Source organism: Microcaecilia unicolor, chromosome 8 (assembly GCF_901765095.1).
Source record: "Microcaecilia unicolor chromosome 8, aMicUni1.1, whole genome shotgun sequence".
In the NCBI taxonomy this organism is placed as follows: Eukaryota; Metazoa; Chordata; class Amphibia; order Gymnophiona; family Siphonopidae; genus Microcaecilia; species Microcaecilia unicolor.
In genome coordinates, this window is record NC_044038.1 from 90,353,929 (window position 1) to 90,379,863 (window position 25,935).

At 42.7% G+C, this 25,935-nt stretch overlaps 1 protein-coding gene across 3 annotated transcripts in view; it reads left to right on the forward strand.

The window, feature by feature from the left end:
• ETV2 (ETS variant transcription factor 2) overlaps positions 1-25,935 on the forward strand; it is a 196,759-nt gene that overhangs the window by 99,293 nt on the left and 71,531 nt on the right. For all 3 annotated transcript variants that reach the window (XM_030211833.1, XM_030211834.1, XM_030211835.1), the window contains exon 2: positions 17,575-17,783. In XM_030211833.1, coding sequence (XP_030067693.1) covers positions 17,575-17,783 — 209 coding nt within the window. The remainder of the gene's footprint in view (positions 1-17,574; positions 17,784-25,935) is intronic.

Consider the following 25,935-nt stretch of genomic DNA (forward strand, 5'->3'; position numbering starts at 1 on the left):
AGGGAGCAAGGGAAGAGAGAGAGAATTGTTGAACATGGGAGGAAGGGAGAGATGCTACATGGAGGAGAAGAGGGGCAAGAGAGGAAGATAATGCTTGTGGGGGAGAGGAAAAGAAAGGGAGATGTGCAGCATGTGGGGAAGAGGGGAAAGATAAGGAGAAATGTTGGACATGGCAGTGAAGGGAACAGAGGGAGAGATGCTACGTGGGGGGTTGGAGACCGATAGAGAGATGGTAGACAATGGGAGAGAGAGAGGAGTGAAGAGAGAGGAAGAAGTGATAGACACTGGGAGGAGGAAAGGGAGGGAGAGATAGATAGATACATGGGTGGAGAGGGAGGGAGAGCTACTCAGGAGGGGGAGGTGAGAAAGAGTGAATTGTTGAATGGAGAAATGCTGGACAATGGGAGGAAGGGAGGGAAGAATGAGGGAGAAATGCTGGACAACAGGGGAAGGGAGCAGGAGGGAAGAGAAAAGAAACAGAAAGATGTTAGGGGGCAGGGTGGGGTGAAGGGACAGGGAGATGGCTACGAAGGTGGGGTGGGGAGGGAAGAAAGAGGGAGCAGATGCTGGGACTAGAAGGGTGATGGGAGGAAGATGTTGGGAATGGTACAACTATGTGGAAGAGGCCAGATAGTGATTAAAGGGGGTAGAAATATGGTAATGGGGAGTTGATTAAAGATGAAAGGGAATAGAAGGCTGGGAAAGGAGTGAGATGGGGAATGGGAGAGCTAGTGGGTGAGAGTAGGTGATAGAATTTGATAGATAGCAGAAAAGTATAAAGGAGGAGAAGGGTGAAAAAGAAGGTGAAATTCGACTGAACAGAGGGGCAGTAAAGAGAAAAAAAAGAGGAAACAGCTAAAAAGGAAAGACCAATATGTCAGAGGCAGTTATAGTAAGAGAATGGAACAAGATGGGAGAGAGGAGAAAAGACAAATGGACAGCAGCTGCTTGAAGGAGAATTAGCAGATGACAGACAACAAAAGTAAACAAAAGCATTTTATTTTTAATTTATTAACTGAAATATGTTAGCTTTGGGAAATGCACATAGCAGATGTCTTTGTATTGTGTTCACTAGAAAAGGAAATACATTTCCCTTTTTATTTCTCCGGTGTTGCAGTACATGCTCCTTAACTTATTGGAATTCCCAGTTCAATTTTTGTCTACATGTTTTTGTTTCTGATTTGTGATCCCTTGTTCTTTATTTGGTGTGGGGGTATGTCGGTGGGATAGCACTAGCAGATGGGAAGATCAGAGGGGAGACAGGGAGGAGAGGGTACCCAGGGGGTCCCCTCCTTAAAATTAAGACCAGGGCCCTAGCATGACCCTTGTTGTAGCTGGTAGGGTTACCAAAGCACCACCAGCTAAGGACCTCCCCCAAAGGTGGCCAGAACTCTCTTCTATCAAGCTCTGTATTTGGCGGCAGCATCCTTGAGTTGTCAATTAAGCATGCATGGGGTGCTGGCATTGGTGGCTCGTGAATGTTTCTGCTGTCTGCCAAGCTTGATGAAAGGGAGTTCTGGTTGCCTTCAGAGGAAGTCTTCAGCTGACAGACCTTGAGTGTCCTCATTAGCTAAAGTAGTTATATTTTGAGTTGAGAAGTGCTGGGGCAGGGTGCAGGCTGAGAGAAAATTTTGTGCCCACCCATTTTGAGCACAAGGACCACCCAAAATTGGCTGTCTGGCTTCGCCACTAGCTCTAGGGGCATGCAATGAAGCTACTAAGTAGTAAATTTTAAACAAACTGGAGAAAATATTTCTTCACTCAAACTTGTAATTAAATACTGGAATTTGTTGCCAGAGAATGTGGTAAAAGCAGTTAGCTTAGCACGGTTTAAAAAAGGTTTGAATAATTTCCTAAGAGAAAAGTCCATAAGCCATTATTAAGATGGACTTGGGAAAATCCACTGCTTATTTCAAGGATAAGCAACATAAAATCTGTTTTACTATTCTGGGGTCTTGCCAGGTACTTGTGACCTGGATTGACCACTGTTGGAAACAGGATACTGGGCTTGATGGACCTTTGGTCTGCCCCAGTATGACAGCACATATGTTTTCATGGTTTGTAATTGTTAGCTGAGTCAGGGTCCAGTGATAAATGAATAGGCACTGTATAATCTGTGCACTTACCTCAAGGGTTCAACATCAGTGTAGTCCTTTTCCTTTCATTGTTCATTTCTCATACAAACCTCACTCACCATCACCCACTAAAAAGCTCCTCTACTCTCATCATTTCTGCTGATGCTTCTACATTTTGCACCTTCAGCTTCATCAATGGTCCTACCTCCTTCACCAGCATCAGCACCACCAATGACACTATCCTTCCTCTCACCAATGGACCTACTTCCCTCACCACTACCACCATAATCAATGAAACCACCTTCCCACCACCAGTATGCTTTCTACTTCCCTTCCTTCCCATGGCGCACTACACCACTATTCCTATCTGTATAGGCCACTGCACACTCCCTATCCAAACCCTGGTGTACCACTTTCAGCACTTTGTTTCCATTAACCATACATCCCTACCTACCAGCATTACACAAACAGTACACGTGAGTGTAAATATAGAAATGTTTGTGTGCGCACACACATTGTTCAGATCAGTTACTGCATACATTCTCAAAAAGGAAGCAGAGGGCTTGTAAACAGCAACCCACTGCTAGAACAGACATATAGGACCCCTAACCTCGTATTTTGATGCTGCGATGGAGCGCGGTTACTTTTCAACTGGAGAAAATGAAGCGCTTATTACATTGATTCCAAAACCAGGTAAATCCCCAGACCAAGTAGAAGCCTACAGACCCATATCTTTGTTAAATGTGGATATAAAAGGCAGGAAAGTGTGACTACCCTTCACTCTGCATGCCCCAGGGATGAACCCAAACATGCTGCAATCAGTTCTTTTGGGAAAAGAAGGCAACTGTTTCTGAGAATCAGGCTGGTGTGGGCATTGGGGAGGAGTGAGGGAAGGATGCTGGTATGGGCTGTGCATGTTTGTGAACACTGGTGGAAGGGAAAGGAGGACAGAAGAAAGCTGCTGTGTTCTGCATGTGTATGTGTTGGAGCAGTGGTTGTAGAGGAAGAGGCAGAGGAACGCTAATGTGAAATGCATGGAAATTTACAGAAATTTACTGGGCTATTCTTATGTTCTCATGAAGCTGGTGCATTCTGCGCATGTGTTTAGAAGCAGTAGTAGAAGGTGGAGGGAGAAGATGAGCAAAACCTTACAGTAGTACTGAGATACCTTTGTACACAGGTCTTCGCCCATTACATTTCATTACTTGACATTTCTATCCCACATTAGCCATGAAGTTCAATGTGGCTTACAATCAATTAGTAAAAAGAAAATATAATAAAACAATCAAAATACAAAGATAGGAACTCATCTATACCTATCATCATATCAACAGAAACTTACAAAACAGAAACGTTTTTAACATTTTCCAGAACATGCCATAGTTTTCTTGAGTCCTAACTTCCTGTGGTAGCAAATTCCACCATTTTGTTGCCTGGTAAGAAAAATGGGCTAAATGCAAACTTTTGTATACAATTTCCTGCAAATAGGATGATGAAGAATTAAAAATTCCCTAGATGATGGACTAGCATTCCTTTCGGACAAATTAATGTTAGTTGACTCCTTTAGCCACAACAGCTGCAAAATATTTTTGGTGCCCACATTTGAGAAGCACATCTTTATCAAGCTGTTCTCAAAATGTAAATGGGTTCTACAAGCTTCAAAACAAACAGCATACTACAGATAAGATAATACAGGAACGACTTTGGACAACACAGGGAAACTAATTAATTAATTAATTAATTATCTATCTGAATGTAAGAACTTAAGAACATAAGAGTAGCCATACTGGGTCAGACCAATGGTCCATCTAGCCCAGTATCCTGTTTTCAACAGTGGCCAAGCCAGGTCACAAGTACCTAGCAGAAACCCAAATCGTGGCAACATTCCATGTTACAGATCCAAGGACAAGCAGTTGCTTCCCCATCTCTGTCTCAATAACAGACTATAGACTTATCCTCCAGGAACTTCTCAAAACCTTTTTTAAACCCAGATACGCTAACCGCTGTTACCACATCCTCCGGCAAAGAGTTCCACAGTTTAACTATTCGTTGAGTGAAAAAATATTTCTTCCTATTTGTTTTAAAAGTATTTCCATGTAACTTCCTTGAGTGTCCCCTAGTCTTTGGAACGAGTAAAAAATTAATTTACTTCTACTCATTCTACACCACTCAGGATTTTGTAGACCTCAATCATATCTCCCCTCATCCGTCTCTTTTCCAAGCTGAAGAGCCCTAACCTCTTTAGCCTTTCCTGATATAAGAGGAATTCCATCCCCTTTACCATTTTGGTCACTCTTCTTTGAACCTTTTCTAATTCTGCTATATCTTTTTTGAGATATGGCGACCAGAACTGAATGCAATACTCAAGGTGTGACCATCCCTTTCCTAATAATTCTTAGCATCCTGTTTGCATTTTTGGTTGCCGCCGCACACTGACCAAAAGATTTCAGTGTATTATCTACAATGACATCTTTTTCTTCAGTGCTGACCCCTAAGGTGGACCCTAGCATCAGGCAACTATAATTCGAATTATTCTTTCCAATGTGCATCACCTTGTATATGTCCATATTAAATTTCATCTACCATTTGGATGCCCAGTCTTCCTGCAATATTTCACAGTCTGCATCTATTTTAACAGCACTCCACTGTTCACCCTCCTCCATTGAGAGAAATGACCATTTAACCCTACCCTCTGTTTTCTGTCCAATAACCAATTCCTAATCCACACCAGAATCTTGTCTCCTATCCCATGACTTTAATTTTCTCAGGAGTCTCTCATAAGGAACGTCATCAAAAGCTGTCTAAAAATCTAGATACACTACATCAACCGGCTCACCTTTATCCACATGTTCATTCATGCCTTCAAAGAAATGAAGCAAATTGGTGAGGCAAGACTTTCCTTGGCTGAACCCATGCTGACTCTGTCCCATTAAACCATGTTTGTTTATGTGTTCTATAATTTTATTCTTTATAATAGTTTCCACTATTTTGCCTGGCACTGATGTCAGGCTTACTGGTTTGTAATTTCCCAGATCACTCATAAGTACATAAGTATTGCCACAATGGGACAAACAGAAGGTCCAACAAGCCCAGCATCCTGTTTCTAACAGTGGCCAATCCAGGTCACAAGTACCTGGCAAGATCCCAAAAAAGTGCAATACATTTTATGCTGCTTATGCTAGAAATACAAAACAAAAAATAGTAGAGTATAAAGCAAAAGTGCCCAACAGTTTCAGAGTAGGTTGTTCAGGGAAAGTCTCATATAGTAACAGGGGCTGTTCTCTTTTCACCCATAAGGTGTACCCCTATTCAGTGACAAATTTAATCATAGACTACCCCCAACCTTCCTCAATGTGTGGTCCACTATTATCAAAGGATATTGATGGATAAGAATTTGAATATGTGTGTGATTGGAGAAATACTGCAACAACATAGTGAGCAGTAGTAATTAAAAATTGAAAAATAAAACAACAAAATTGGTTGTAGCACAATTGATAATAGTGGAACACACATGGAGGAAGGTTGGAGGTAGTCTATGATTAAATTTGTCACTGAATAGGGGTACACCTTATGGGTGAAAAGAGAACAGCCCCTGTTACTATATGAGACTTTCCCTGAACAACCTACTCTGAAACTGTTGGGCACTTTTGATTTATACTCTACTATTTTTTGTTTTGTATATAAGAAGAATTCCAGTAGATTGACGCCATAATAATTTGACAGTTATCCTAGAAATAAGCAATGGATTTTCCCCAAGTCCATTTTAATAATGTTCTATGGACTTTTCCGTTAGGAAGCCAGCCAAACCTTTTTTAAACCCCGCTAAGCAAATTGCTTTTACCATATTCTCTGGCAATGAATTCCAGAGTTTAATTACACGTTGAGACAAGAAAAATTTTCTCTGATTCATTTTAAATTTACTACTTTGTAGCTTCATCGCGTACCCCTTAGTCCTAGAAAGTGTAAACAAGCGATTCACGTCTACCCGATCCACTCCACTCATTATTTTATAGACCTCTATCACATCTCCCCTCAGCCGTCTTTTCTCCAAGCTGAAGAGCCCTAGCAGCTTCAGCGTTTCCTCATAGGGAAATCTTCCCATCCCCTTTATCATTTCCGTTGTCCTTCTCTGTTTCTTTTCTAATTCCACTATATCTTTTTTGAGATGCGGCAACCGGAACCAAACAGGGAGAAGACCAACAGTCGCTCAAAAGTGCATGGTTCGGGATAAGGTATCTTTCAAAGATATCACCAAAACAGGGAAGATAGGGTATCCTGATAGTGAAGTTGCAAAAGAGACCATAGTAGATCAGCCACCTTATAATTGAAAGAGAAAAACGCCTAGATTTCGACCCAAATCGGGAGATAGACGTTTATCTCACAAAAACGAATAAATCGGTATAATGGAAAGCCGATTTTGGACGTTTTCAACTGCACTCCATTGCGGAAGCGTACAAAGTTGACGGGGGCGTGTCGGAGGCGTGGCGAAGGTGGAACTGGGGCGTGGTTATCGGCCGAGGAGAGATGGGCGCCTTTCGCCGATAATGGAAAAAAAGTATGCGTTTGTAGCTAGAATTTAGGGCACTTTTCCTGGACCCTGTTTTTTCATGAATGAGGCCCCCAAAAGTGCCCTGAATGACCAGATTACCACAAGAGGGAATCGGGGATGACCTCCCCCGACTCCCCCAGTGGTCACTAACCCCCTCCCACCACAAAACATGATGTTTCACAACTTTTTATTTTCACCCTCAAATGTCATTCCCACCTCCCTGGCAGCAGTATGCAGGTCCCTGGAGCAGTTGTTAGGGGGTGCAGTGGACTTCAGGCAGGTGGACCCAGGCCCATCCCCCCCTACCTGTTACAATTGTGCTGCTTAATGCTTAGTCATCCAACCCCCCCAAACCCACTGTACCCACATGTAGGTGCCCCCCTTCACCCCTTAGGGCTATAGTAATGGTGTAGACTTGTGGGCAGTGGGTTTTGAGGGGGATTTGGGGGGCTCAACACACAAGGGAAGGGTGCTATGCACCTGGGAGCTCTTTTACCTTTTTTTTGTTTTTGTAAAAGTGCCCCCTAGGGTGCCCGGTTGGTGTCCTGGCATGTGAGGGGGACCAGTGCACTACGAATCCTGGCCCCTCCCATGAACAAATGCCTTGGATTTATTCGTTTTTGAGCTGGGCGCTTTCATTTTCCATTATCACTGAAAAACAAAAACGCCCAGCTCACAAATTGTCGAATAAAACATGGACGTCTATTTTTTTCGAAAGTACGGTTCGGTCCGCTCCTTCACGGACCCGTTCTCGGAGATAAACGCCCATGGAGATAGACGTTTTCGTTCAATTATGCCCCTCCAGGTGTCCTTAAATAAAAATAAAAATCAGACAAAAGATTGCAAATTAATACTGTCAAGTATTAAGCATCATGTAAATAGGAACAACAACCATACTTTGAAATGCCTATATGCGAATGCCAGGAGCCTAAGAAATAAGATGGGAGAGTTAGAATATATTGCACTAAATGAAAAATTAGATATAATAGGCATCTCTGAGACCTGGTGGAAGGAGGATAGCCAGTGGGACGCTGTCATATCGGGGTACAAATTATATCGTAGTGATAGGGTGGATCAAATTGGTGGAGGGGTAGCATTGTATATTAACGAGAGCCTTGAATCAAATAGATTGAAAATTCTGCAGGAAACAAAACACTTCTTGGAATCACTGTGGATTGAAATTCCATGTGTAAAGGGGAAAAGGATAATGATAGGAGTGTACTACCGTCCACCTGGCCAGAATGAACAGACGGATGCAGAAATGTTAAAGGAAATTAGGGACGCAAACAAACTGGGCAACATGATAATAATGGGTGATTTCAATTACCCTGATATTGACTGGGTAAATGTAACATCAGGGCACGCTAGGGAGGTAAAATTCCTTGATGAAATCAAGGACAGCTTTATGGAACAGCTGGTACAGGAGCTGATGAGAGAAGGAAAAATTCTAGACCTAGTCCCAGGGCTTTTTTTGTGCCAGTACGCACCGGTATGGCGTACCGGCACTCCCCCCCCCCCCCCCAGCGAGTCCTACACCCTTCCTCTCACTCCCCTACTTACTACTACGTCGGACTCAGCAGCGCAAACGGTGCTGGCAGCGATTGAGAGAGGCTGGCAGCATCGGAGCTTCCCTCTGTGCGTCCAGCCTATGTTGTTTCAACTTCCTGTTTCCGCACAGACGGGATGCGCAGAGGGAAGCTCTGACGCTGCCAGCGTCTCTCAATCGCTGCCTGCACCGTTTGCGCTGCTGAGTCCGACGCTGGCAGGCAGTGGAGAAGGAGGAAGGGCTGGGAGAAGGAGGATGGGCTGGGTGAAGAAGAATCACTGGACATGGGAGAGGGGAGGGCAGGGGAGGGAGGAGAATTGCTGGACATTGATATGAGGGGAGGGCAGGGGAGAGAGGAGAATTGCTGGTCATCATGGGAGGGGAGAGCAGGGAAGACAGAATTGGTGGACATCGATGGGATGGGAGGGGAGGGCAAAGAAGAGAGAATTGCTGGACAACAATGGGAGGGGAGGGCAGGGATAAGAGAATTGCTGGACATGGAGGGGATACAGGAGAATCGCTGGACATGGATGGGAGGACAGGGAAGAGAGAATTGCTGGACATCGATGGGAGGGGAGGGCAGGGAAGAGAGGAGAATCACTGGACATGAATGGGAGGGGAGGGCAAGGGAGACAGGAGATTCGCTGGACATGGATAGAAGGGGAGGGCAGGGGAGACAGGAGAATCGTTGGACATGGATGAGAGGGGAGGGAAGGGGACATGCTGGGCATGGATGGAAGGGCAGGAAGAGAGGAAGGAGATGCACATGGATGGGAGGGCAGGGAAGAGAGGAGAAGTGCTGGAAATGGATGGAGAAGAGAGCAGGAAAAAGAGGAGAATTGCTGGACATGGATGGATGGAGGGGTTGGCAGGGAGAGAGGAGAAATGCTGGACTTGGATGAAGGAGAGGAGAGAGAGAATTATAGCTTTATATGGATACAGGGGAGGGAAGAGAGGAGAAATGCTGGACAAGAATGGAGGGGAGGAGAGAGGAGAAGTGCTGGACATGGATGGAGGGAAGGAAAGAAAATAGAAGATGCACATGGATGGAGATGAGGGAAAGGGAAGAGAGGAGAAAAACTGCACATGGATGGAGAAAATAGGCAAAAGCTGGATCCACGTTATACCTCCTCTAGTCAATTCCACGGAGGAGGACCCAGCTTTTACTTATAGATGTATGGCAAGAAATGAAGAAGAAAGGAGGAAAGTAAAGAAATAAATGGAAAGGAAGCCCTGGAAACGGAGTTAAGGGAACAGATAGAGAGCAGCACAATCAGAGACTGGGACCAATATGGATAGAAAAACAAAGTCACCAGACAACAAAGGTAGAAAAAAATCATTTTATTTTCATTTTAGTGTTTGGAATATGTCCAATTTGAGAATTTACATCTGCTGTGTTTATTTTGCACTGGGTATACTGGAGCTGTAACATCTTACAGAAATTATTTATAATGAAAAAAAATCACGTTATATTTTTCTCCTATATTAGTATAATATTTTCAATGATGTCTGTTTATATGTACCATGGCTGGTATAAGGGGTGTGATTAATGTGGGTGTGGCTATCATAGAAGTGGAGCCATATGTGGTGACCCTGCCCATAATAAGTACTGGCACCTTTTTTTCTACAAAAAAAAGTACTGCCTAGTCCTTAGTGGAGCGCATGATCTTGTGCGGGAGGTAATGGTGCTGGGGCCGCTTGATAACAGTGATCATAATATGATCGGATTTGATATTAGCTTTGAAGTAAGTATACATAGGAAATCAAATACATTAGCGTTTAACTTTAAAAAAGGAGACTATGATAAAATGAGAAAAACGGTGAAAAAAAAAACTTAGAGGAGCGACTGCGAGAGTCAAAAATTTACAAGCGTGGATGCTGTTCAAAAACACCATCCTGGAAGCCCAGACCAAATATATTCTGCGTATTAAAAAAGGAGGACGGAAAGCCAAACAACAGCAAGTGTGGCTAAAAAGTGAGGTGAAGGAAACTAATAGAGCTAAAAGAAAATCCTTCAGAAAATGGAAGAAGGAACCGACTGAAAATAATAAGAAACAGCATAAGGAATGTCAAGTCAAATGCAAAGCACTGATAAGGAAGGCTAAGAGGGACTTTGAAAAAAAGATTGCATTGGGGGCAAAAACACATAGTAAACATTTTTTTAGGTATATTAAAAGCAGAAAGCCGGCAAAAGAATCGGTTGGACCGCTAGATGACCGAGGAGTAAAAGTGGCGATCAGGGAAGACAAAGCCGTAGCGGAGAGATTAAATGAATTCTTTGCTTCAGTCTTCACCGAGAAAGATTTTGGTGAGATACCGGTGCCAGAAGTGGTATTCGAAGCTGACGAGTTGGAAAAACTTAATGAATTCTCTGTAAACCTGGAGAAAGTAATGGGGCAGTTCTACAAACTGAAGAGTAGCAAATCTTCTGGACTGGATGGTATTCATCCCAGAGTACTGATAGAACTGAAAAATGAGCTTGCGGAGCTATTGTTAGTAATATGTAATTTATCCTTAAAATCGAGCGTGGTATTGGAAGATTGGAGGGTGGCCAATGTAACGCCGATTTTTTAAAAAGGTTCCAGAAGAGATCCGGGAAATTATAGACCGGTGAGTCTGACTTCGGTGCTGGGCAAAATGGTAGAGACTATTATTAAGAACAAAATTACAGAGCATATTCAAAAGCATGGATTAATGAGACAAAGTCAACATGCATTTAGTGAAGGGAAATCCTGCCTCACCAATCTACTATATTTCTTTGAAGGGGTGAACAAACATGTGGATAAAGGTGCGCCCATTGATATTGTGTATCTGGATTTTCAGAAGGCGTTTGACAAAGTACCTCATGAAAGACTCCAGAGGAAATTGGAGAGTCATCGGATAGGAGGCAGTATTCTATTGTGGATTAAAAACTGGTTAAAAGATAGAAAACATAGAGTAGGGTTACATGGTCAGTATTCTCAATGGAGAAGGGTTGTTAGTGGGGTTCCCCGGGAGTCTGTGCTGGGACTGCTGCTTTTTAACATATTTATAAACCTAGAGATGGGAGTAACTAGTGAGGTAATTAAATTTGCTTATGACACAAAGTTATTCAAAGTCGTTAAATCGCGGGAAGATTGTGAAAAATTACAAGAGGACCTTACGAGACTGGGAGACTGGGCGTCTAAATGGCAGATGACGTGGAGCGGAGCGGAGCAGTTGCCTAGTGGTTAGAGCACTGGTGTTGCAATCCAGAGGTGGCCGGTTCAAATTCCACTGCTGCTGCTCCTTGTGTTCTTGGACAAGTCACTTAACCCTCCATTGCCTCAGGTACAAACTTAGATTGTGAGCCCTCCTGGGACAGAGAAATATCCAGAGTACCTGAATGTAACTCACCTTGAGCTACTACTGAAAAAGGTGTGAGCAAATCTAAATCTAAATAAATAAATAAAATTAATTAATTAATTAATGTGAGCAAGTGCAAAGTGATGCATGTGGGAAAGAGGAACCCGAATTATAGCTACGTCATGCAAGGTTCCACATTAGGAGTCACGGACCAAGAAAGGGATCTAGGTGTCGTCGTTGATGATACGTTGAAACCTTCTGCTCAGTGTGCTGCTGCGGCTAAGAAAGCAAATAGAATGTTAGGTATTATTAGGAAAGGAATGAAAAACAAAAATGAGGATGTTATAATGCCTTTGTATCGCTCCATGGTGTGACCACACCTCGAATATTGTGTTCAATTCTGGTCGCCGCATCTCAAAAAAGATATAGTGAAATTAGAAAAGGTGCAGAGAAGGGCGACGAAAATGATAAAGGGGACGGGACAACTTCCCTATGAGGAAAGGCTAAAGTGTCAAGGGCTCTTCAGCTTGGAGAAAAGGCGGCTGAGGGGAGATATGATAGAGGTCTATAAAATAATGAGTGGAGTTGAACGGGTAGATGTGAAGCATCTGTTTACGCTTTCCAAAAATACTAGGACTAGGGGGCATGCGATGAAGCTACAATGTAGTAAAAACGAATCTGAGATAATGTTTCTTCACTCAACGTGTAATTAAACTCTGGAATTCGTTGCCAGAGAATGTGGTAAAGGCGGTTAGCTTAGCAGAGTTCAAAAAAGGTTTGGATGGCTTCCTAAAGAAAAAGTCCATAGACCATTATTAAATGGACTTGGGGAAAATCCACTATTTCTGGGATAAGCATTATAAAATGTTTTGTAATTTTTGGGGGATCTTGCCAGGTATTTGTGACCTGGATTGGATGCTGAGCTTGATGGACCTTTGATCTTTCCCAGTATGGCAATACTTACGTACTTATGTACTTATGTAATTGAACACAATATTCGAGTTGCGATCGCACCATGGAGCGATACAAAGGCATTATAACGTCCTCATTTTTTGTTTTCCATTCCTTTTCTAATAATACCAAACATGCTATTTGCTTTCTTAGCCACCTAGATCCCTTTCCTGGTCGGTGACTCCTAACGTAGAACCTTGCATAGCTATAATTCGGGTTCCTCTTTCCCACATGCATCACTTTGCACTTGCTCACATTAAACATCATCTGCCGTTTAGATGCCCAGTCTTCCAGTCTCGTAAGGCCCTCTTGTAATTTTTCACAATCCTCTCGAGATTTAACAACTTTGAATAACTTTGTGTCGTCAGCAAATTTAATTACCTCACTAGTTACTTCCATCTCTAGATCATTTATAAATATACTATAAAGCAGCGGTCCCAGCACAGACCCCTGGGGAACCCCACTATCTACCCTTCTCCATTGAGAATACTGACCATTTAACCCTATTCTCTGTTTTCTTTTAAGCAGTTTTAATCCACAATAGGACACTACCTCCTATCCGATGACTTTCCAATTTCCTCTGGAGTCTTTCATGAGGTACTTTATCAAATGCCTTTTAAAAATCCAGATACACAATATTAACTGGCTCACCTTTACTCCAGGGGCGTATCTGAGGTTCGGCGGTAGGGGGCAGGGGCTAGAGTGAGGGGGCACATTATAGCCCCCCCCCGGCCGCCGCCGCCCCCCACCACTGTCAACCCTCCCCCGCCTACCGCCGTCACCTACCCCCGCCGAGGTCCACTTTCTCCTGCCAGTGCCTTTAAAATATTACTTCAGCTGGCGGGGGACCCCAACCCCCGCCAGCCCAGCCGAGGTCTTGTTTTAAGTTCTTCTTCCTCGTGCTGTTGAAAGCTGCAGCCTGGATCCCTTCCAGTTTCGGACGGAGTCTGACGTCGCAGCACGTTGATGTCCTGCACGTACAACGTGCTGCGACATCAGACTCTGTCTGAAACTGGAAGGGATGCAGGCTGCAGCTTTCAACAGCACGAGGAAGAAGAACTTAAACAAGACCTCGGCTGGACTGGCGGGGGTTGGGGTCCCCCGCCAGCTGAAGTAATATTTTTAAAGGCACTGGCAGGAGGAAGCGAACCTCGGCGGGGGTAGGTGATTACGATGGTGGGGGAGGGTTGACGGCGGTAGGGGGGTCCAGGGCGAAATCTGCGGGGGCCCAGGCCCCTGTGGCCCCATGCAGATACGCCCCTGCTTTACTCACACGGTTGTTCACCCCTTCAAAGAAATGTAATAGATTGGTGAGGCAAGATTTCCCTTCACTAAATCCATGTTGGCTTTGTCTCATTAATCTATGCTTTTGAAAATGTTCTGTAATTTTGTTCTTTATAATAGTTTCTATCATTTTGCCCAGCACCAATGTCAGGCTCACCGGTCTATAATCTCCTCTGGAACCTTTTTACAAAAATCGGCGTTACATTGGCCATCCTCCAATCTTCTAGTACCATGCTCAATTTTAAAGATAAATTACTTATTACTAACAATAGTTTCACAAGTTCATTTTTCAATTCTATCAGTACTCAGGGATGAGTACCATCTGGTCCAGGATATTTGCTACTCTTCAATTTGTGAAATTGTGCCATTACATTCTCCAGGTTTATAGAGATTTAATTCAGTTTCTCTGACTCGTCAGCTTTGAATACCATTTCTGGCACTGGTATCTCTTCCAAATCTTCCTCGATGAAGACTGAAGCAAAGAATTCATTTAATCTCTCCACTATGGCTTTGTCTTCCTTGATTGTCCCTTTTACCCCTCGGTCATCTAGTGGTCCAACCGATTCTTTTACTGGCTTCCTGCTTTTAATATACCTAAAAAAAAATTACTATGTGTTTTTGCCTCCAATGCAATCTTTTTATCAAAGTCCCTCTTTGCCTTCCTTATTAGCGCTTTGCATTTGACTTGACAATCCTTATGCTGTTTCATATTATTTTCAGTCTGTTTCTTCTTCCATTTTCTGAAGGATTTTCTTTTAGCTCTAATAGCTTCTTTCACCTTACTTTCTAACCATGCCAGCTGTCGTTTGGTCTTCCCTCCTCCTTTTTTAATAGTTGAAATATATTTGGCCTGGGCTTCCAGGATGGTATTTTTAAACAGCATCCATGCCTGATGTAAATTTTTGCCCTTTGCAGCCACTCCTCTAAGTTTTTTTTCACCATTCTTCTTATTTTATCATAGTCTTCTTTTTGAAAGTTAAACACTAACATATTGGATTTCCTGTGTGTACTTACTCCAAAGCCAATATCAAATCTGATCATATTATGATCACTGTTATCAAGTGGCCACAGCACCACTACCTCCCACACCAGATCATGCGTTCCACTAAGGACTAGGTCTAGAATTTTTCCTTTTCTTGTCAGCTCCTGTACCAGCTGCTCCATAAAGCAGCCCTTGATTTTGTTAAGGAATTTTACCTCCCTAGCATGCCCTGATGTTACATTTACCCAGTTAATATCGGGGTAATTGAAATCACCCATTATTATCGTGTTGCCCGGTTTGTTAACCTCCCTAACATTTCTACATCTGTCTGTTCATCCTGGCATCACTCCTGGAACCCTTTTTAAAAATCAGCATCACATTGGCCATCTTCCAAGCTTCAGGTACTATGGATGATTTTAAAGACAGGTTACTAACATATTACTAACAGCAGATCAGCAACTTCATGCTTGAATTCTTTGAGTACCCTTGGATGTTTGCCATCTGGTCCAGGTGATTTATTACTCTTTAATTTGTCAGTTTGGATCAGTACATCTTTCACCAAGATTTCTTTCAGTTCCTCCGCATCATCACCCTTGAAAACCAATTCTGGTACAGGCAGATCTGTTACATCTTCTTCTGTCAAGACAGAAGCAAAGAATTCATTTAGTTTTTCCGCTATGGCCTTGTCTTCCCTGAGTGCCCCTTTTGCTCCTTTGTGATCTAACAGTCCCACGGATTCCCTCGCAGGCTTTCTGCTTCTGATGTTTCTGCTTATAAAGCTTCTGAAAAAGTTGTTACTATGAGTTTTAGCCTCTGCAGCAAGTTTTTCTTCATATTCTCTTTTAGCCTTCTTTATTAATATTTTGCATCTGATTTACCAGTGCTTATGTTTTTGAAGAAATTCACCCAAGGTGGTGTACAGCAAGAATAAGCTGATCATAGGCAATAGACAATTACAGCAGTAAAGATATTCAGATAACAGTACACATTATGGCATAGTACTTACGAAGCCAATAGAATACATATTAAAATATCTTAATAGACAGTGTAAGGTATAGGTGGAGGTGGAATGTATAGCAGCTAAGATAGAATAAAAGGAGTTAGATAGAAAATAAAGGCGACTAACTCAAGGAAAAATTGCACATGAAGTCAGAAAAGGTGCAGGAAAATTATCTCAGCTAGAGTTGGAGTGGATAAACAAGTCCTGCTACAGTATCTGCAGCTGATGTTAGTTCTTGTATGTGTGACTAGCTAATGAGTTATGCTTTCTTTCCCCGGGGTTGAGAAATGGTGCCTTGTTGGATTGTAGCCAAGGCTGAATTTAAGATTTTGATGTCCATAGGCAAGATCAGACAGCAGATCCCAGAGAGTGTGTGCATGTGTATGTGTGGGGATGGGGGTCAGAAGTCCCAATGACTGGAGAGTTAGAGGAGGATCAGTAGAAGACCATAGCACCAGAGTAGTGCACCTTTGAAGCAGTACATGCACAAGACGCTAAAGTATGTGGGAGGAGGCTCCTCTTTGGCCTAGATATTTTGTATCTTCAAAATCTGGCACCCTAGGCTTATGTTGCCTTTCCAAACCTGGTTCTAACAAAACTGATGAATGAGAGAGCAAATTCAGAATCCAGGCAGTGTTCAGACTGTATCCAGCCTAGAGATGACTGAACATAGACTTCAGAAATCTTTGCAAACTGTATGGGATTCTTCCAATGCATTCCACAATCAAATTGTAACAAAAATACTGTTCACTTGTTATATAGTGCTTTTCTTCATGGTACTTTACAAATACAAAAAATGCTGTTTTTATTATGAAATTACACATGGCCCTAAATGTTTCTATTTCACAAGGATGGGTGGCTGGCATAATAGACCATGCTGAGATTTGCACCCTGAATTACAGGTGGTATACAGACATTAGCATGGCTGTCACGAGAGCACAGTGGTTCTCAACTTAATCCTGGAGACACACTCAACTAGTCAGGTTTTCAGGCTATCTATGATAAACACACATATGATAAATTTGCATGCACTACCTCCATTGTATGCAAATCTATCTCATATATATTCATTCTGGATACCCTGAAAACATGAGTGATTGGGAGTATCCTAAGGACTGGGCCGAGAATACTGCACTGGCAATTATGTCTTTGGTTAAACTTGGTCTCAGTGTGTTCATTGCAAGATAGGAGCTGGCCCCATCGTTAGATCTAATTGACTGAGAACCAGAATATCTAGGTTCAAATCCTACTTTTGCCACTAATAAGCACTGTAATCTTGGGCAATCCACTTCATCTCCAATTGTCTCAGGTACCTTGACTCACTGTACCTGTATGCAGTTTGGTGTAAAGCAGGGCTTCCCAAAATGTGGGTCACAACCAGGTAGGCTGAAAAGAAAACCTTCTCAATGAGCCCTCACTATAATTAGGTCTGCATGGGCTCCACAGAAGGTGGGAGTTGATGGCAGGAGAGCCAGAAGCAGCAGCATGGATGGCCTCTGGGGGGAGGGGGGTACTTGCTTTCTGTGGCCATGATAAAGTGGTCATGGTCACAGAAAGTTTGATAAGCCAGATTTCTGCAGATCTTGATCATGAGCCATTATCCCAGCCTTGACAAACAACCAGTCACAGTAGATTCAGCCATTCCTGACCGTAGTCACAGTATTCTTACACCATGGTCAATAATATCCAATCAAGATTAGCATTCCCAATGAACATATTGCCAGCCATGGTCAGTCATTCCAAACCACGTTCAGGTCTCCTAGCCTCAGCTTTTCTTCTCCATTCTTAAGATGATCTGATATTCAAACAGGACCCTCCCTGGCAGTCTTGCACTGTAATGTTATCTTTTGCTTCTGTTGACAGGAGGCTTTGTCAGTTGTAAGTGAAGACCAGTCAATATTTGACCCTTCCTATGGATCCACTCACATCATGAAAACCGAGATGACATCACCAGATGACTACAACCAAAGCAGTAAAGGCAGCCCAGAATTAACAGAGCAGGAATGGGTCATTCAGCCCAGTCGAGTCCCTACAGTGAAAAGAGAAAATGACCATCAGATCAATGGCTCAAGGTAAGAAGCACTCATTCTCTGCTGTGTTAATATTTATTGAATTTGGATATGGATTTTAGATCTCAATATTTATCTTTCCAAATCCAAGCTCAAGGCAGGTCATAATCAGGTACTATAAGTATGTATACATTGTGGGATAGATTCACAAAGAGCGCCAAAATTTAGGCGCTAAGATGATGTGTGCAAAGCCTAAATTCCACAGTGGAAGTTCCATATGAAACTGCCATTACTGAGTACTAGCAGTTTCGTGTCTAACTTTAGGTGCGAGCACTTACTCTATATCAAAATGCTGGTGTAAGTGCTTGCACCTAACTGTTGGTAGTTAGGCACATATCTCTTAATATTCTATAACTTGCACACTTAATTCCTAGGCAACACCCCTGACCTGCTCATGCCCTTCCATATCCATTCCCCCCTAGGATTTGGGTGTGATAGAATTTACAAACACAACTTCTAGAATAGCGACTAAGGGCAGTTGGGTGCACAAATGCTAACTGGCACCAATTAGGCCATTTACACTATTTAAGCCAATAAATGTTTGTTAACTCCAATTAAAAGACAATTATTAAATTTTCACATGCAACTGACATTATTCTATAAATTACATGTCAAAATATGCATGCTAGGTATAAATTGGGCACGCAAGTTTGTAGAATTAGGAGGTGTACGTCTTCCAGTATGAACATCAGCACACAAGTCAAGCTGTACAGAAACCATAAGAAAAGCACAATAAACAACAGACATCAAGTTCACACATTAGAAATGATAACAGGTTGCATCAATACTACACATTATGATGATGGCAATCAGGGGCAGACTGACAGTACTCTAGGCCCCCCCCCCCCCCCCCCAGCAGTAAAAGTCATTGGGCACCTCCCTGGGTGCTCATGCCCCCATTCACACACTGCTGCCCCCCCCCCCCCCCCCCCGCACACTAGTATGCCCTCCCTGGTCCTTCCTTGAAGTGCCCTGATGGTCTAGTGGCCTCTTTGAGAGCAGGAAAGAACCTCACTCTTTCCTACCCAATGTCTGGCATCGCCGTGCTTTCAAAATGGCTGCAGAGACTTTCTGCAGTATTCTCGCAAGTCTTGGCAGTCTTGTGAGACTCCCACAGGGAAGTCTCAGCAGCCATTTTGAAAATACAGCAGTGCTGGGTAGAGTAGTGGCAGCGAGCAGGAAAGAATGGGGTTCTTTCCTGCCCCCGAAGAGGGCTCAGAGGAGCTGTAATTTGCAGGGGGAGGGGGGGGGGGGGGGGGGGAAGAGAGCCTCTGGGCCCTCAGGCATGGCCTGGTTGCCTGTATGATCATTTCGCCCCTGCAGGCAATGTTAAAAGGTTTAGACATGTAAAAAAGTCATTTATTTCTGTTAATAGTGGTGAAAAGAGAACTTAAGGGTCTTTGAAGTGGTTTAAACAACTATTAAAGGCTTATTTTAGTTTTGCTATTGGTGGATCCTCTTGAAGGGATCAGCAGTTACTGGGTTTTGGTGAGCTCTATATTCTTGTGTTAGGTGTATAGGCTTGAGAGAGTGTGCTTTCCTATTCGAATCTGGAGTCCTTTTCTTACTTACCACTCCTTTTACAAAGTTGCACTAGCAGCTGCCAGTATGGGAATGCCAACACAGCCCATTCAAAGTGAATGGGCTGTGTCGACATTGCTGTGCGGCTTTGTAAAAGGAGGGGTTAGATTTTAATGTTGTACACCACTGTGTTCTTGTTAATAAGCCAATCAGCAAAGCAAATGTAATAAACTGGTGACTTTAGGCATGTTGTTCCAGAGACAGTCAAATATAGAAAGCCATTTTATAATCATGAATTCAGGTGGCATGTAAAGAATCGAAGAGGTGTTTTATAGGTGTGGTATTCATGGACTTTAAAATATATATGCATTCTCTATTTTGCAACAATAATACATGTATACTTCAACAAATTTTCTTGTTGGCATTAACACCTGTGCTGAGTAAGCTAACTGCTCATTTGGGCGTTGGATGTGGAGGAGTGATTGAAGGAAGAATTTCTAGTATGCCAAACCTCCTTAAGAAAAGATAAAAAAATTTTGTTCCTTAATTGGTTCCCTTGGATGAGCAGTTTTGCAAAATCCATTACTTACAGGGCTGGCTCAACCATTAGGCACGACTACACAGTTGTCTAGGGCAGCAGCTTATGGGGGGGGTGGGGTGGGGGGGCAGCAAAACAGTAAAGTCCCAACAGTCATGTAGTTCAAAATCCATCAGCGCCTACCTTTACCTCAAAAACAAAGTATAGTTCTAAAAAGCATGATGTTAATTATTTCCTATTTGAAACATCGCTATAAGTGCTTAAATCATCAGATTTTGCTGTTACAAACTCAGCTGCAGTGGGCACAGAGAGATTTAGCATGCAATATGACAAAGGAAAGTAAGGATCATTTTTTTTGCCCTCCAGTGTACTCTAAATGAACTGTTGCATCACTGCACTCTTAATACCTTGCAGAGAGGCCATCACCATTGTTTTCAGTACAGTAATAAGATGGGAACTTGTCTGGCTAGATTGGTGCATACAATGAATGGATCTCATTTTATCCTGGTTTTAAAAGATGCTTGGGGTGCCTTACGTAAGGGTAGTGTAGACATCTGCTATATGCTCCATAATTTTTATAAGATACTCTATACAGCCTCAACATCGGAGGTGGGGGGGCTCTTGATTTTGAACCCTTTGTTGCGACTTTAAACTTGCTGGCTTTGACGGCAGCTAACTTAGAGATTTTGAACACACCTTTGGATCTGGCAGAGCTTCAGTATGCACTTAAGACCTTGGCACACTGTAAAGCTCCAGGGCTAGATGGACTCTCTTTACAGTTCTATAAAACTTTGGAACATTGGGTCATACCTACTCTGTTGGCTGTTTTTGATGAGTCATTTGAAAAGAGATTGTTTTCATCTGTGATACGTGTAGCAACAGTCCTCCCAATTCTAAAACCCGCTAAGGATCCCATGTATACCAATTATTACCGACCTATATCACTGTTGAATACAGATATTAAGCTATATGCTAAATTGTTGGCTAATCATCTTTCATCTATGGCACCCACATTAGTGAGTTCTCATCAGGTCGGCTTTGTAAAAGGCCAAAACGCAGTCGCCAATGTTTGGCGTGTGCTATTGGCCATAGAGTCTGCTTTGGCAGTAAATAATGCCTCTCATTTTATTCTTTCCAACACAAAGAATGTTGGAAAGAATTATACAAAAGGCATTGAAAATGTCTGTCTGTTTATCTGGGGACCAAATAATTCTCCAAAAATGTAATGGAATGGGATGAAATTTGGCACGTAGGAAAAACCATTAAAAATACACATTTGTTTAAAACTGGGCCAAACTGGAAGTAAGTTTCAGAGAAATAAGCCCTTTCCCCCCTAAAAAAAAATTAACCCAATGCATTTCTGTGGAAGAAGGAGTTCCAGCTTCTGTAACAGAGAAACTTACATACAGTGAAAAATGTGAAAAGCATGTAGAACATAACTCCTGGGATTCTTTCAAGTTCAAGTGTCAAGTTTAATTATACCACCAAGTGGCAAGTAACTTCATAGCAGTTTCCAATAAGAGGAAAAGAGGAGATAAAAGTTACAAATTATTAAGGCAAGAAAACTTAAAGGAAAGACTGTGGAGCTCATTTTTAAAAGAGAAAAACATCCAAAAAGTGTCATAAAGCACCATTTGGACAGATTTCTTCTCAAAATGTCCAAATCAGGATTTTTGATACCTATTTTGCAGATGTTTATCTATGTATTTTGTCTGCAATGCATCCAAATCACAAAGGGGCATTTCAAAGGCGAGATTAGGGTGGCCCTAACACTTGGATGTTTTACAGGCATAATGGAACAAAACGAAAATGTCTAGGGTGAAAACTTCAACATTTTGTTCTAGACCTGTTTTTATAAGGCATAAGAACAAGGTACAAAAAGGTGCTCTAAATGACCAGATGACCACTGGAGGGAATCAGGAATGACTTCCCCCTCCTTATTCCCTCAGTGGTCACTGACCCACTCCCACCCCAAAAAAAATGTGGGAAAAAAATAGTACTCACTAGCCTTTATGATAGCCTCAGATGTTATAGCCAGGTCCATTAGAGCAGCATGCAGGTCCCTGAAGTAGTGTAGTGGAGGGTGCAGTGCACTGTAGACAGATGGACCCATGTGCATGCCACCCCCTACCTGTTACACTTGTAATGGAAACTGTGAGCCCTCCAAAACTCACCAGAAATCCACTGTATCCACATATATGTACCCCCTTCAATCATAAGGGCTATTGCAGTGGTGTACAGTTGGGGGTAGTGAGTTTTGGGTGGGTTTTGGAGGGCTCAGTAAAAAAGGTAAGGGAGCAATGGCGAGATGTGTACCCGGGAGCATTTATATGAAGTCCACAGCAGTGCCCCATAGGGTGCCCCATTGCTCTCCTGAGATGTCTGGAGGACCAGTCTGCTAGAAAATGTTGGCCCCTCCTACATCCCGATGGCTTGCTTATCTACATTTTTCATTTGTACATTCTTTTTCAAAAATGGCCTGAAAAAATAAATGCAATGTGCACAAAACTTTGTTACAAGCAGTATTTTCGGGGAAAAAAAATATAAACATATATATATATAAAGAGAGAGAGAGAGATGTTTTGCGGTTTCGAAAATGGCCATATTTCCTATTCGGATTTGGGACATATAGCACAAAACATCCAAAGTCTAACTTAGATGTCATATCAAAAATGCTCCTCTGTTTGTTCTTCGGCCCAGACTGGTCTCCCCATTCTTTTAGTTATTCAGCATCCAAAGGCATTGATAAAGAGGAATATTTTGAGACCCTTTTTAAACATCAAATTATAGCAGTGCAATCCAAAGTGTGGGTCCAGTAACACTGAAAATAGAATCATGAATAATGCCCAAACAGATTTGAATGTAAGAGGATATAACTAATCGGTTATGTTGAGGTGGAGTAAGGTATAAGCAATCAAACCTCTCTTCAAGTAAATGCATGTGTGTCTATGTTGAAAGGGGGGGGGGGGGCTAATGGGTGTGTGTACATGTGTGAGTGTGTATGTGCATGTGTGCTTGTCTGCTGGTATGTGTGTGTGTGTGTGTGTCTGTGATCAGGAGATGAGATAAGAGGGGAAGGAAGTTTGAAAAGTGCAATTCCTTAATAACTACATTATAATTAATCAGTTGCATGTATACTGCGGCTGTTAGAACTGCTTTTCCCATGGAAATGTATAGGGGCACTTTTGGAGGGAGTTCATTTCTTTTCTGCTCCCCCCCCCCCCCAACATACCGCAACTTCACTTCTTTTTTTTTTTTATTTGTTTATTGAAATTTACCTTCAAAAACCCAAAGTCTAATTGAAATACATAACTTGATTAGTAATCCTAATTTGATAGATGCATGGCGTTTACTCCATCCCACAGACAGGAAGTATACACATTTTTCAGCTCCACATGCCATGTATGCAAGGTTAGATTATTTTTTTATATCTAATAATCTATCCACAGAGCTAACTAAGGTCACTATACATTCCATTCACCGTTCTGATCATGCTTAGGGTTACCATATTTGCCTGAAAAAAAGAGGACACAAAATAATCACCCGCCTCACTTCCTGTCACACCCCGCCCCACCTCCAGTCATCCCCATCCCAAGAAAGCCAGATTCCCTCTCTCTCCTGCCATGTATATCCCCTCCAGCCTCTCCAATTTTTCTTCCAGCCTCCCTCCACCCACCTGACTCCATACACATCCCCTCCCCTCCTGTACCTTATTATAGTGCCCTGGTGGTCTAGTGGCCTCTTTGCTGCAGGAAAGAGCTCCCTATTTCCTGCCCGGCATGGCTGCAGGCCTGTCTTGCTCACGGCGTTACTTCAAAATGGCTGCCAAGAGTTCAAGCAGTGGCCTTGCAAGACTTCTGCAGAAGTCTCGCAAGGCTGCCACTTGAACTCTTGGCAGCCATTTTGAAGCATCACAGGGAGCAAGACAGGTCTGCAGCCGTGCTGGGGGGGGGGGAAAGAGGGGGCTCTTTCCTGCCCCAAAGAGGTCACTAGACCACCAGGGCATGATAATAAGGTAAAGGAGGGGAGGAGAGGATAGGACACCTTGAGACCCGCCTGCCCGCCAGCTGCCCATTTGTCTGCAAACCCGGACAAACGGGCAGGTTGGCAAAACCCGCCCAGATGCCCCACAGTGTCCTCAAAAAAAGGACATGTCCGGGTAAAACCAGACATATGGTAACCCTAATCATGCTGATATTTCCTTATTTTGGAAGTCCCCAGTTTAAGAGAATACTCATAAATCATGGAGACTCAACAACTGGATATTTAATGGCCCAGAAATAATAAACTGTCTCTCAGAAACTTCACTTCTACGGCACAGAAAGTAAAGTTGTTCATCTGTAGCGGTGGTTCTCCGTGGACAGATGATCTTCCAGTCACACAAGTGGGGTGACGTCACAGTGATGGAGCCAACCGGCAGTTCTAAGCTCAGGAAACACTAGAGTTTTCTATGCATGAGCGGGCATTCCCTCTCTAATGTATCCATCTAGTGTCAGTTAATGCTAAAGCTAGCTTGAACTCTGGGAGGGAGGGTGGCATTATGTGGCTGGAAGATCATCTGTCCACAGGGAATCACCATTACAGGTATGCAGCTCTACTTTCTCCATGGACAGAGCATCTTGCAGCCACACAAGTGGTATCTCCAAAGCTAAAGGCAGCAGACATAAATGCATATTATAATATTGTAGCATTTGTCTATATGACTGCTACCTGCTTCCTGTGGTAGAGGAGGAGAGTTGACGCTTCAAAGTTCAGAGGAAAGGACTACTTGTCCAAAAGAAGAATCCTTAGAAGAAGCTTGGTCTAGACAGTAATGTTTTGTAAACGTGTGAGAAGTAGACCAGGTCACCACTTTATAAATGTCTTGTGGCATAGCTATTTGTAAATGCACTTTAGTCGTCACTACAGAATGTATCAACTGCGCTGTTACTCTTGTGGTATTAGAAGTCAATGCTTTAGGAGATGTTATATAACAAAGCTGTATGCAATTCGCAATCTATGCTGGAAGTGGATAGAAACTAGGTAATGTAATTACATACTTGATTAAGGTGAAATTCTGACACAGCTTTAGGTAGAAATTTGGGTGAGTTCGCAAAACCACCTTATCATGAAGTATTTGAGTGTAAGATTTATAGTGCACCAGCTCCTAAATTTCCCCTATCAGTCTTTCCAAAGTCATGATAATTAGGAATAAGGTTTTCCAAATCAGGAACTTGTTGAATGCAGAGGTTCAAAGGAAGGGATCATTAAAACTTCTAAAACAAGATTAAGATCCCAAGCTGGGGTTGGAGGTTGTACTGGAGGGTTAATACACAGTAATCTTGTAAAAATCGCTTGACTATTGAATATCAGAAGATGGGAGTATTGTCAATATGGTTGTGAAAAACAGACAATGCAGATACATGATCTCTTATGGAAGTATAGGATAACCCTGAATTTGACAGATGAAGAAGGTAATTCAAATGTTTTGGCAATGGGCACAAGGAAGCATCTATGTGTCTGGAATTGCACCAATGCTGAAATCGCCTCCACTTGGAAGCATAAGATTTCTTTGTTGAGTCCTTTCTCAAGGTCATAAGCACTGTCAAAACACTTCGGATAGTTGAATTAGCCAGGCTGTCAGACATAAAGACTTGAGATTTGGGTAAAGCAATTGACCTTGCTTCTGAGTGATTAGATCAACATGCTGAGTAAGAAATATTGGTGGCTGAGAAGCCATTTTGATTAGAAGAGGAAACCAAAGTTGCCTGGGCCAATATGGAGCAATCAGAATTAAACAGGCTTTGTCTGCTCATTGTCTTTTGTAGTGTCCTTGACAGCAATGGATTGGGAGGGTAGGCGTACAGAAGTGGTTCTGCCATGAAACTTAAAAAGCATCCTCTATTTCTCTGCTCAGCGTTGGATACCTGGAGCAAAATCTGCAATATTTGTTGTTCAGAGGGGATGCAAATAGATCTATCTGTGGAATTCCCCACTTGTTGAACAGGAGTTGAGTAACTGTGGTCTTCAAAGACCATTCCTGCGGCTGCAGGATAAACGTAAACATAAAGGAATCCTGTTCAGAAGGAATGGATCCTCAGAAGCTTAGCAGAGGCT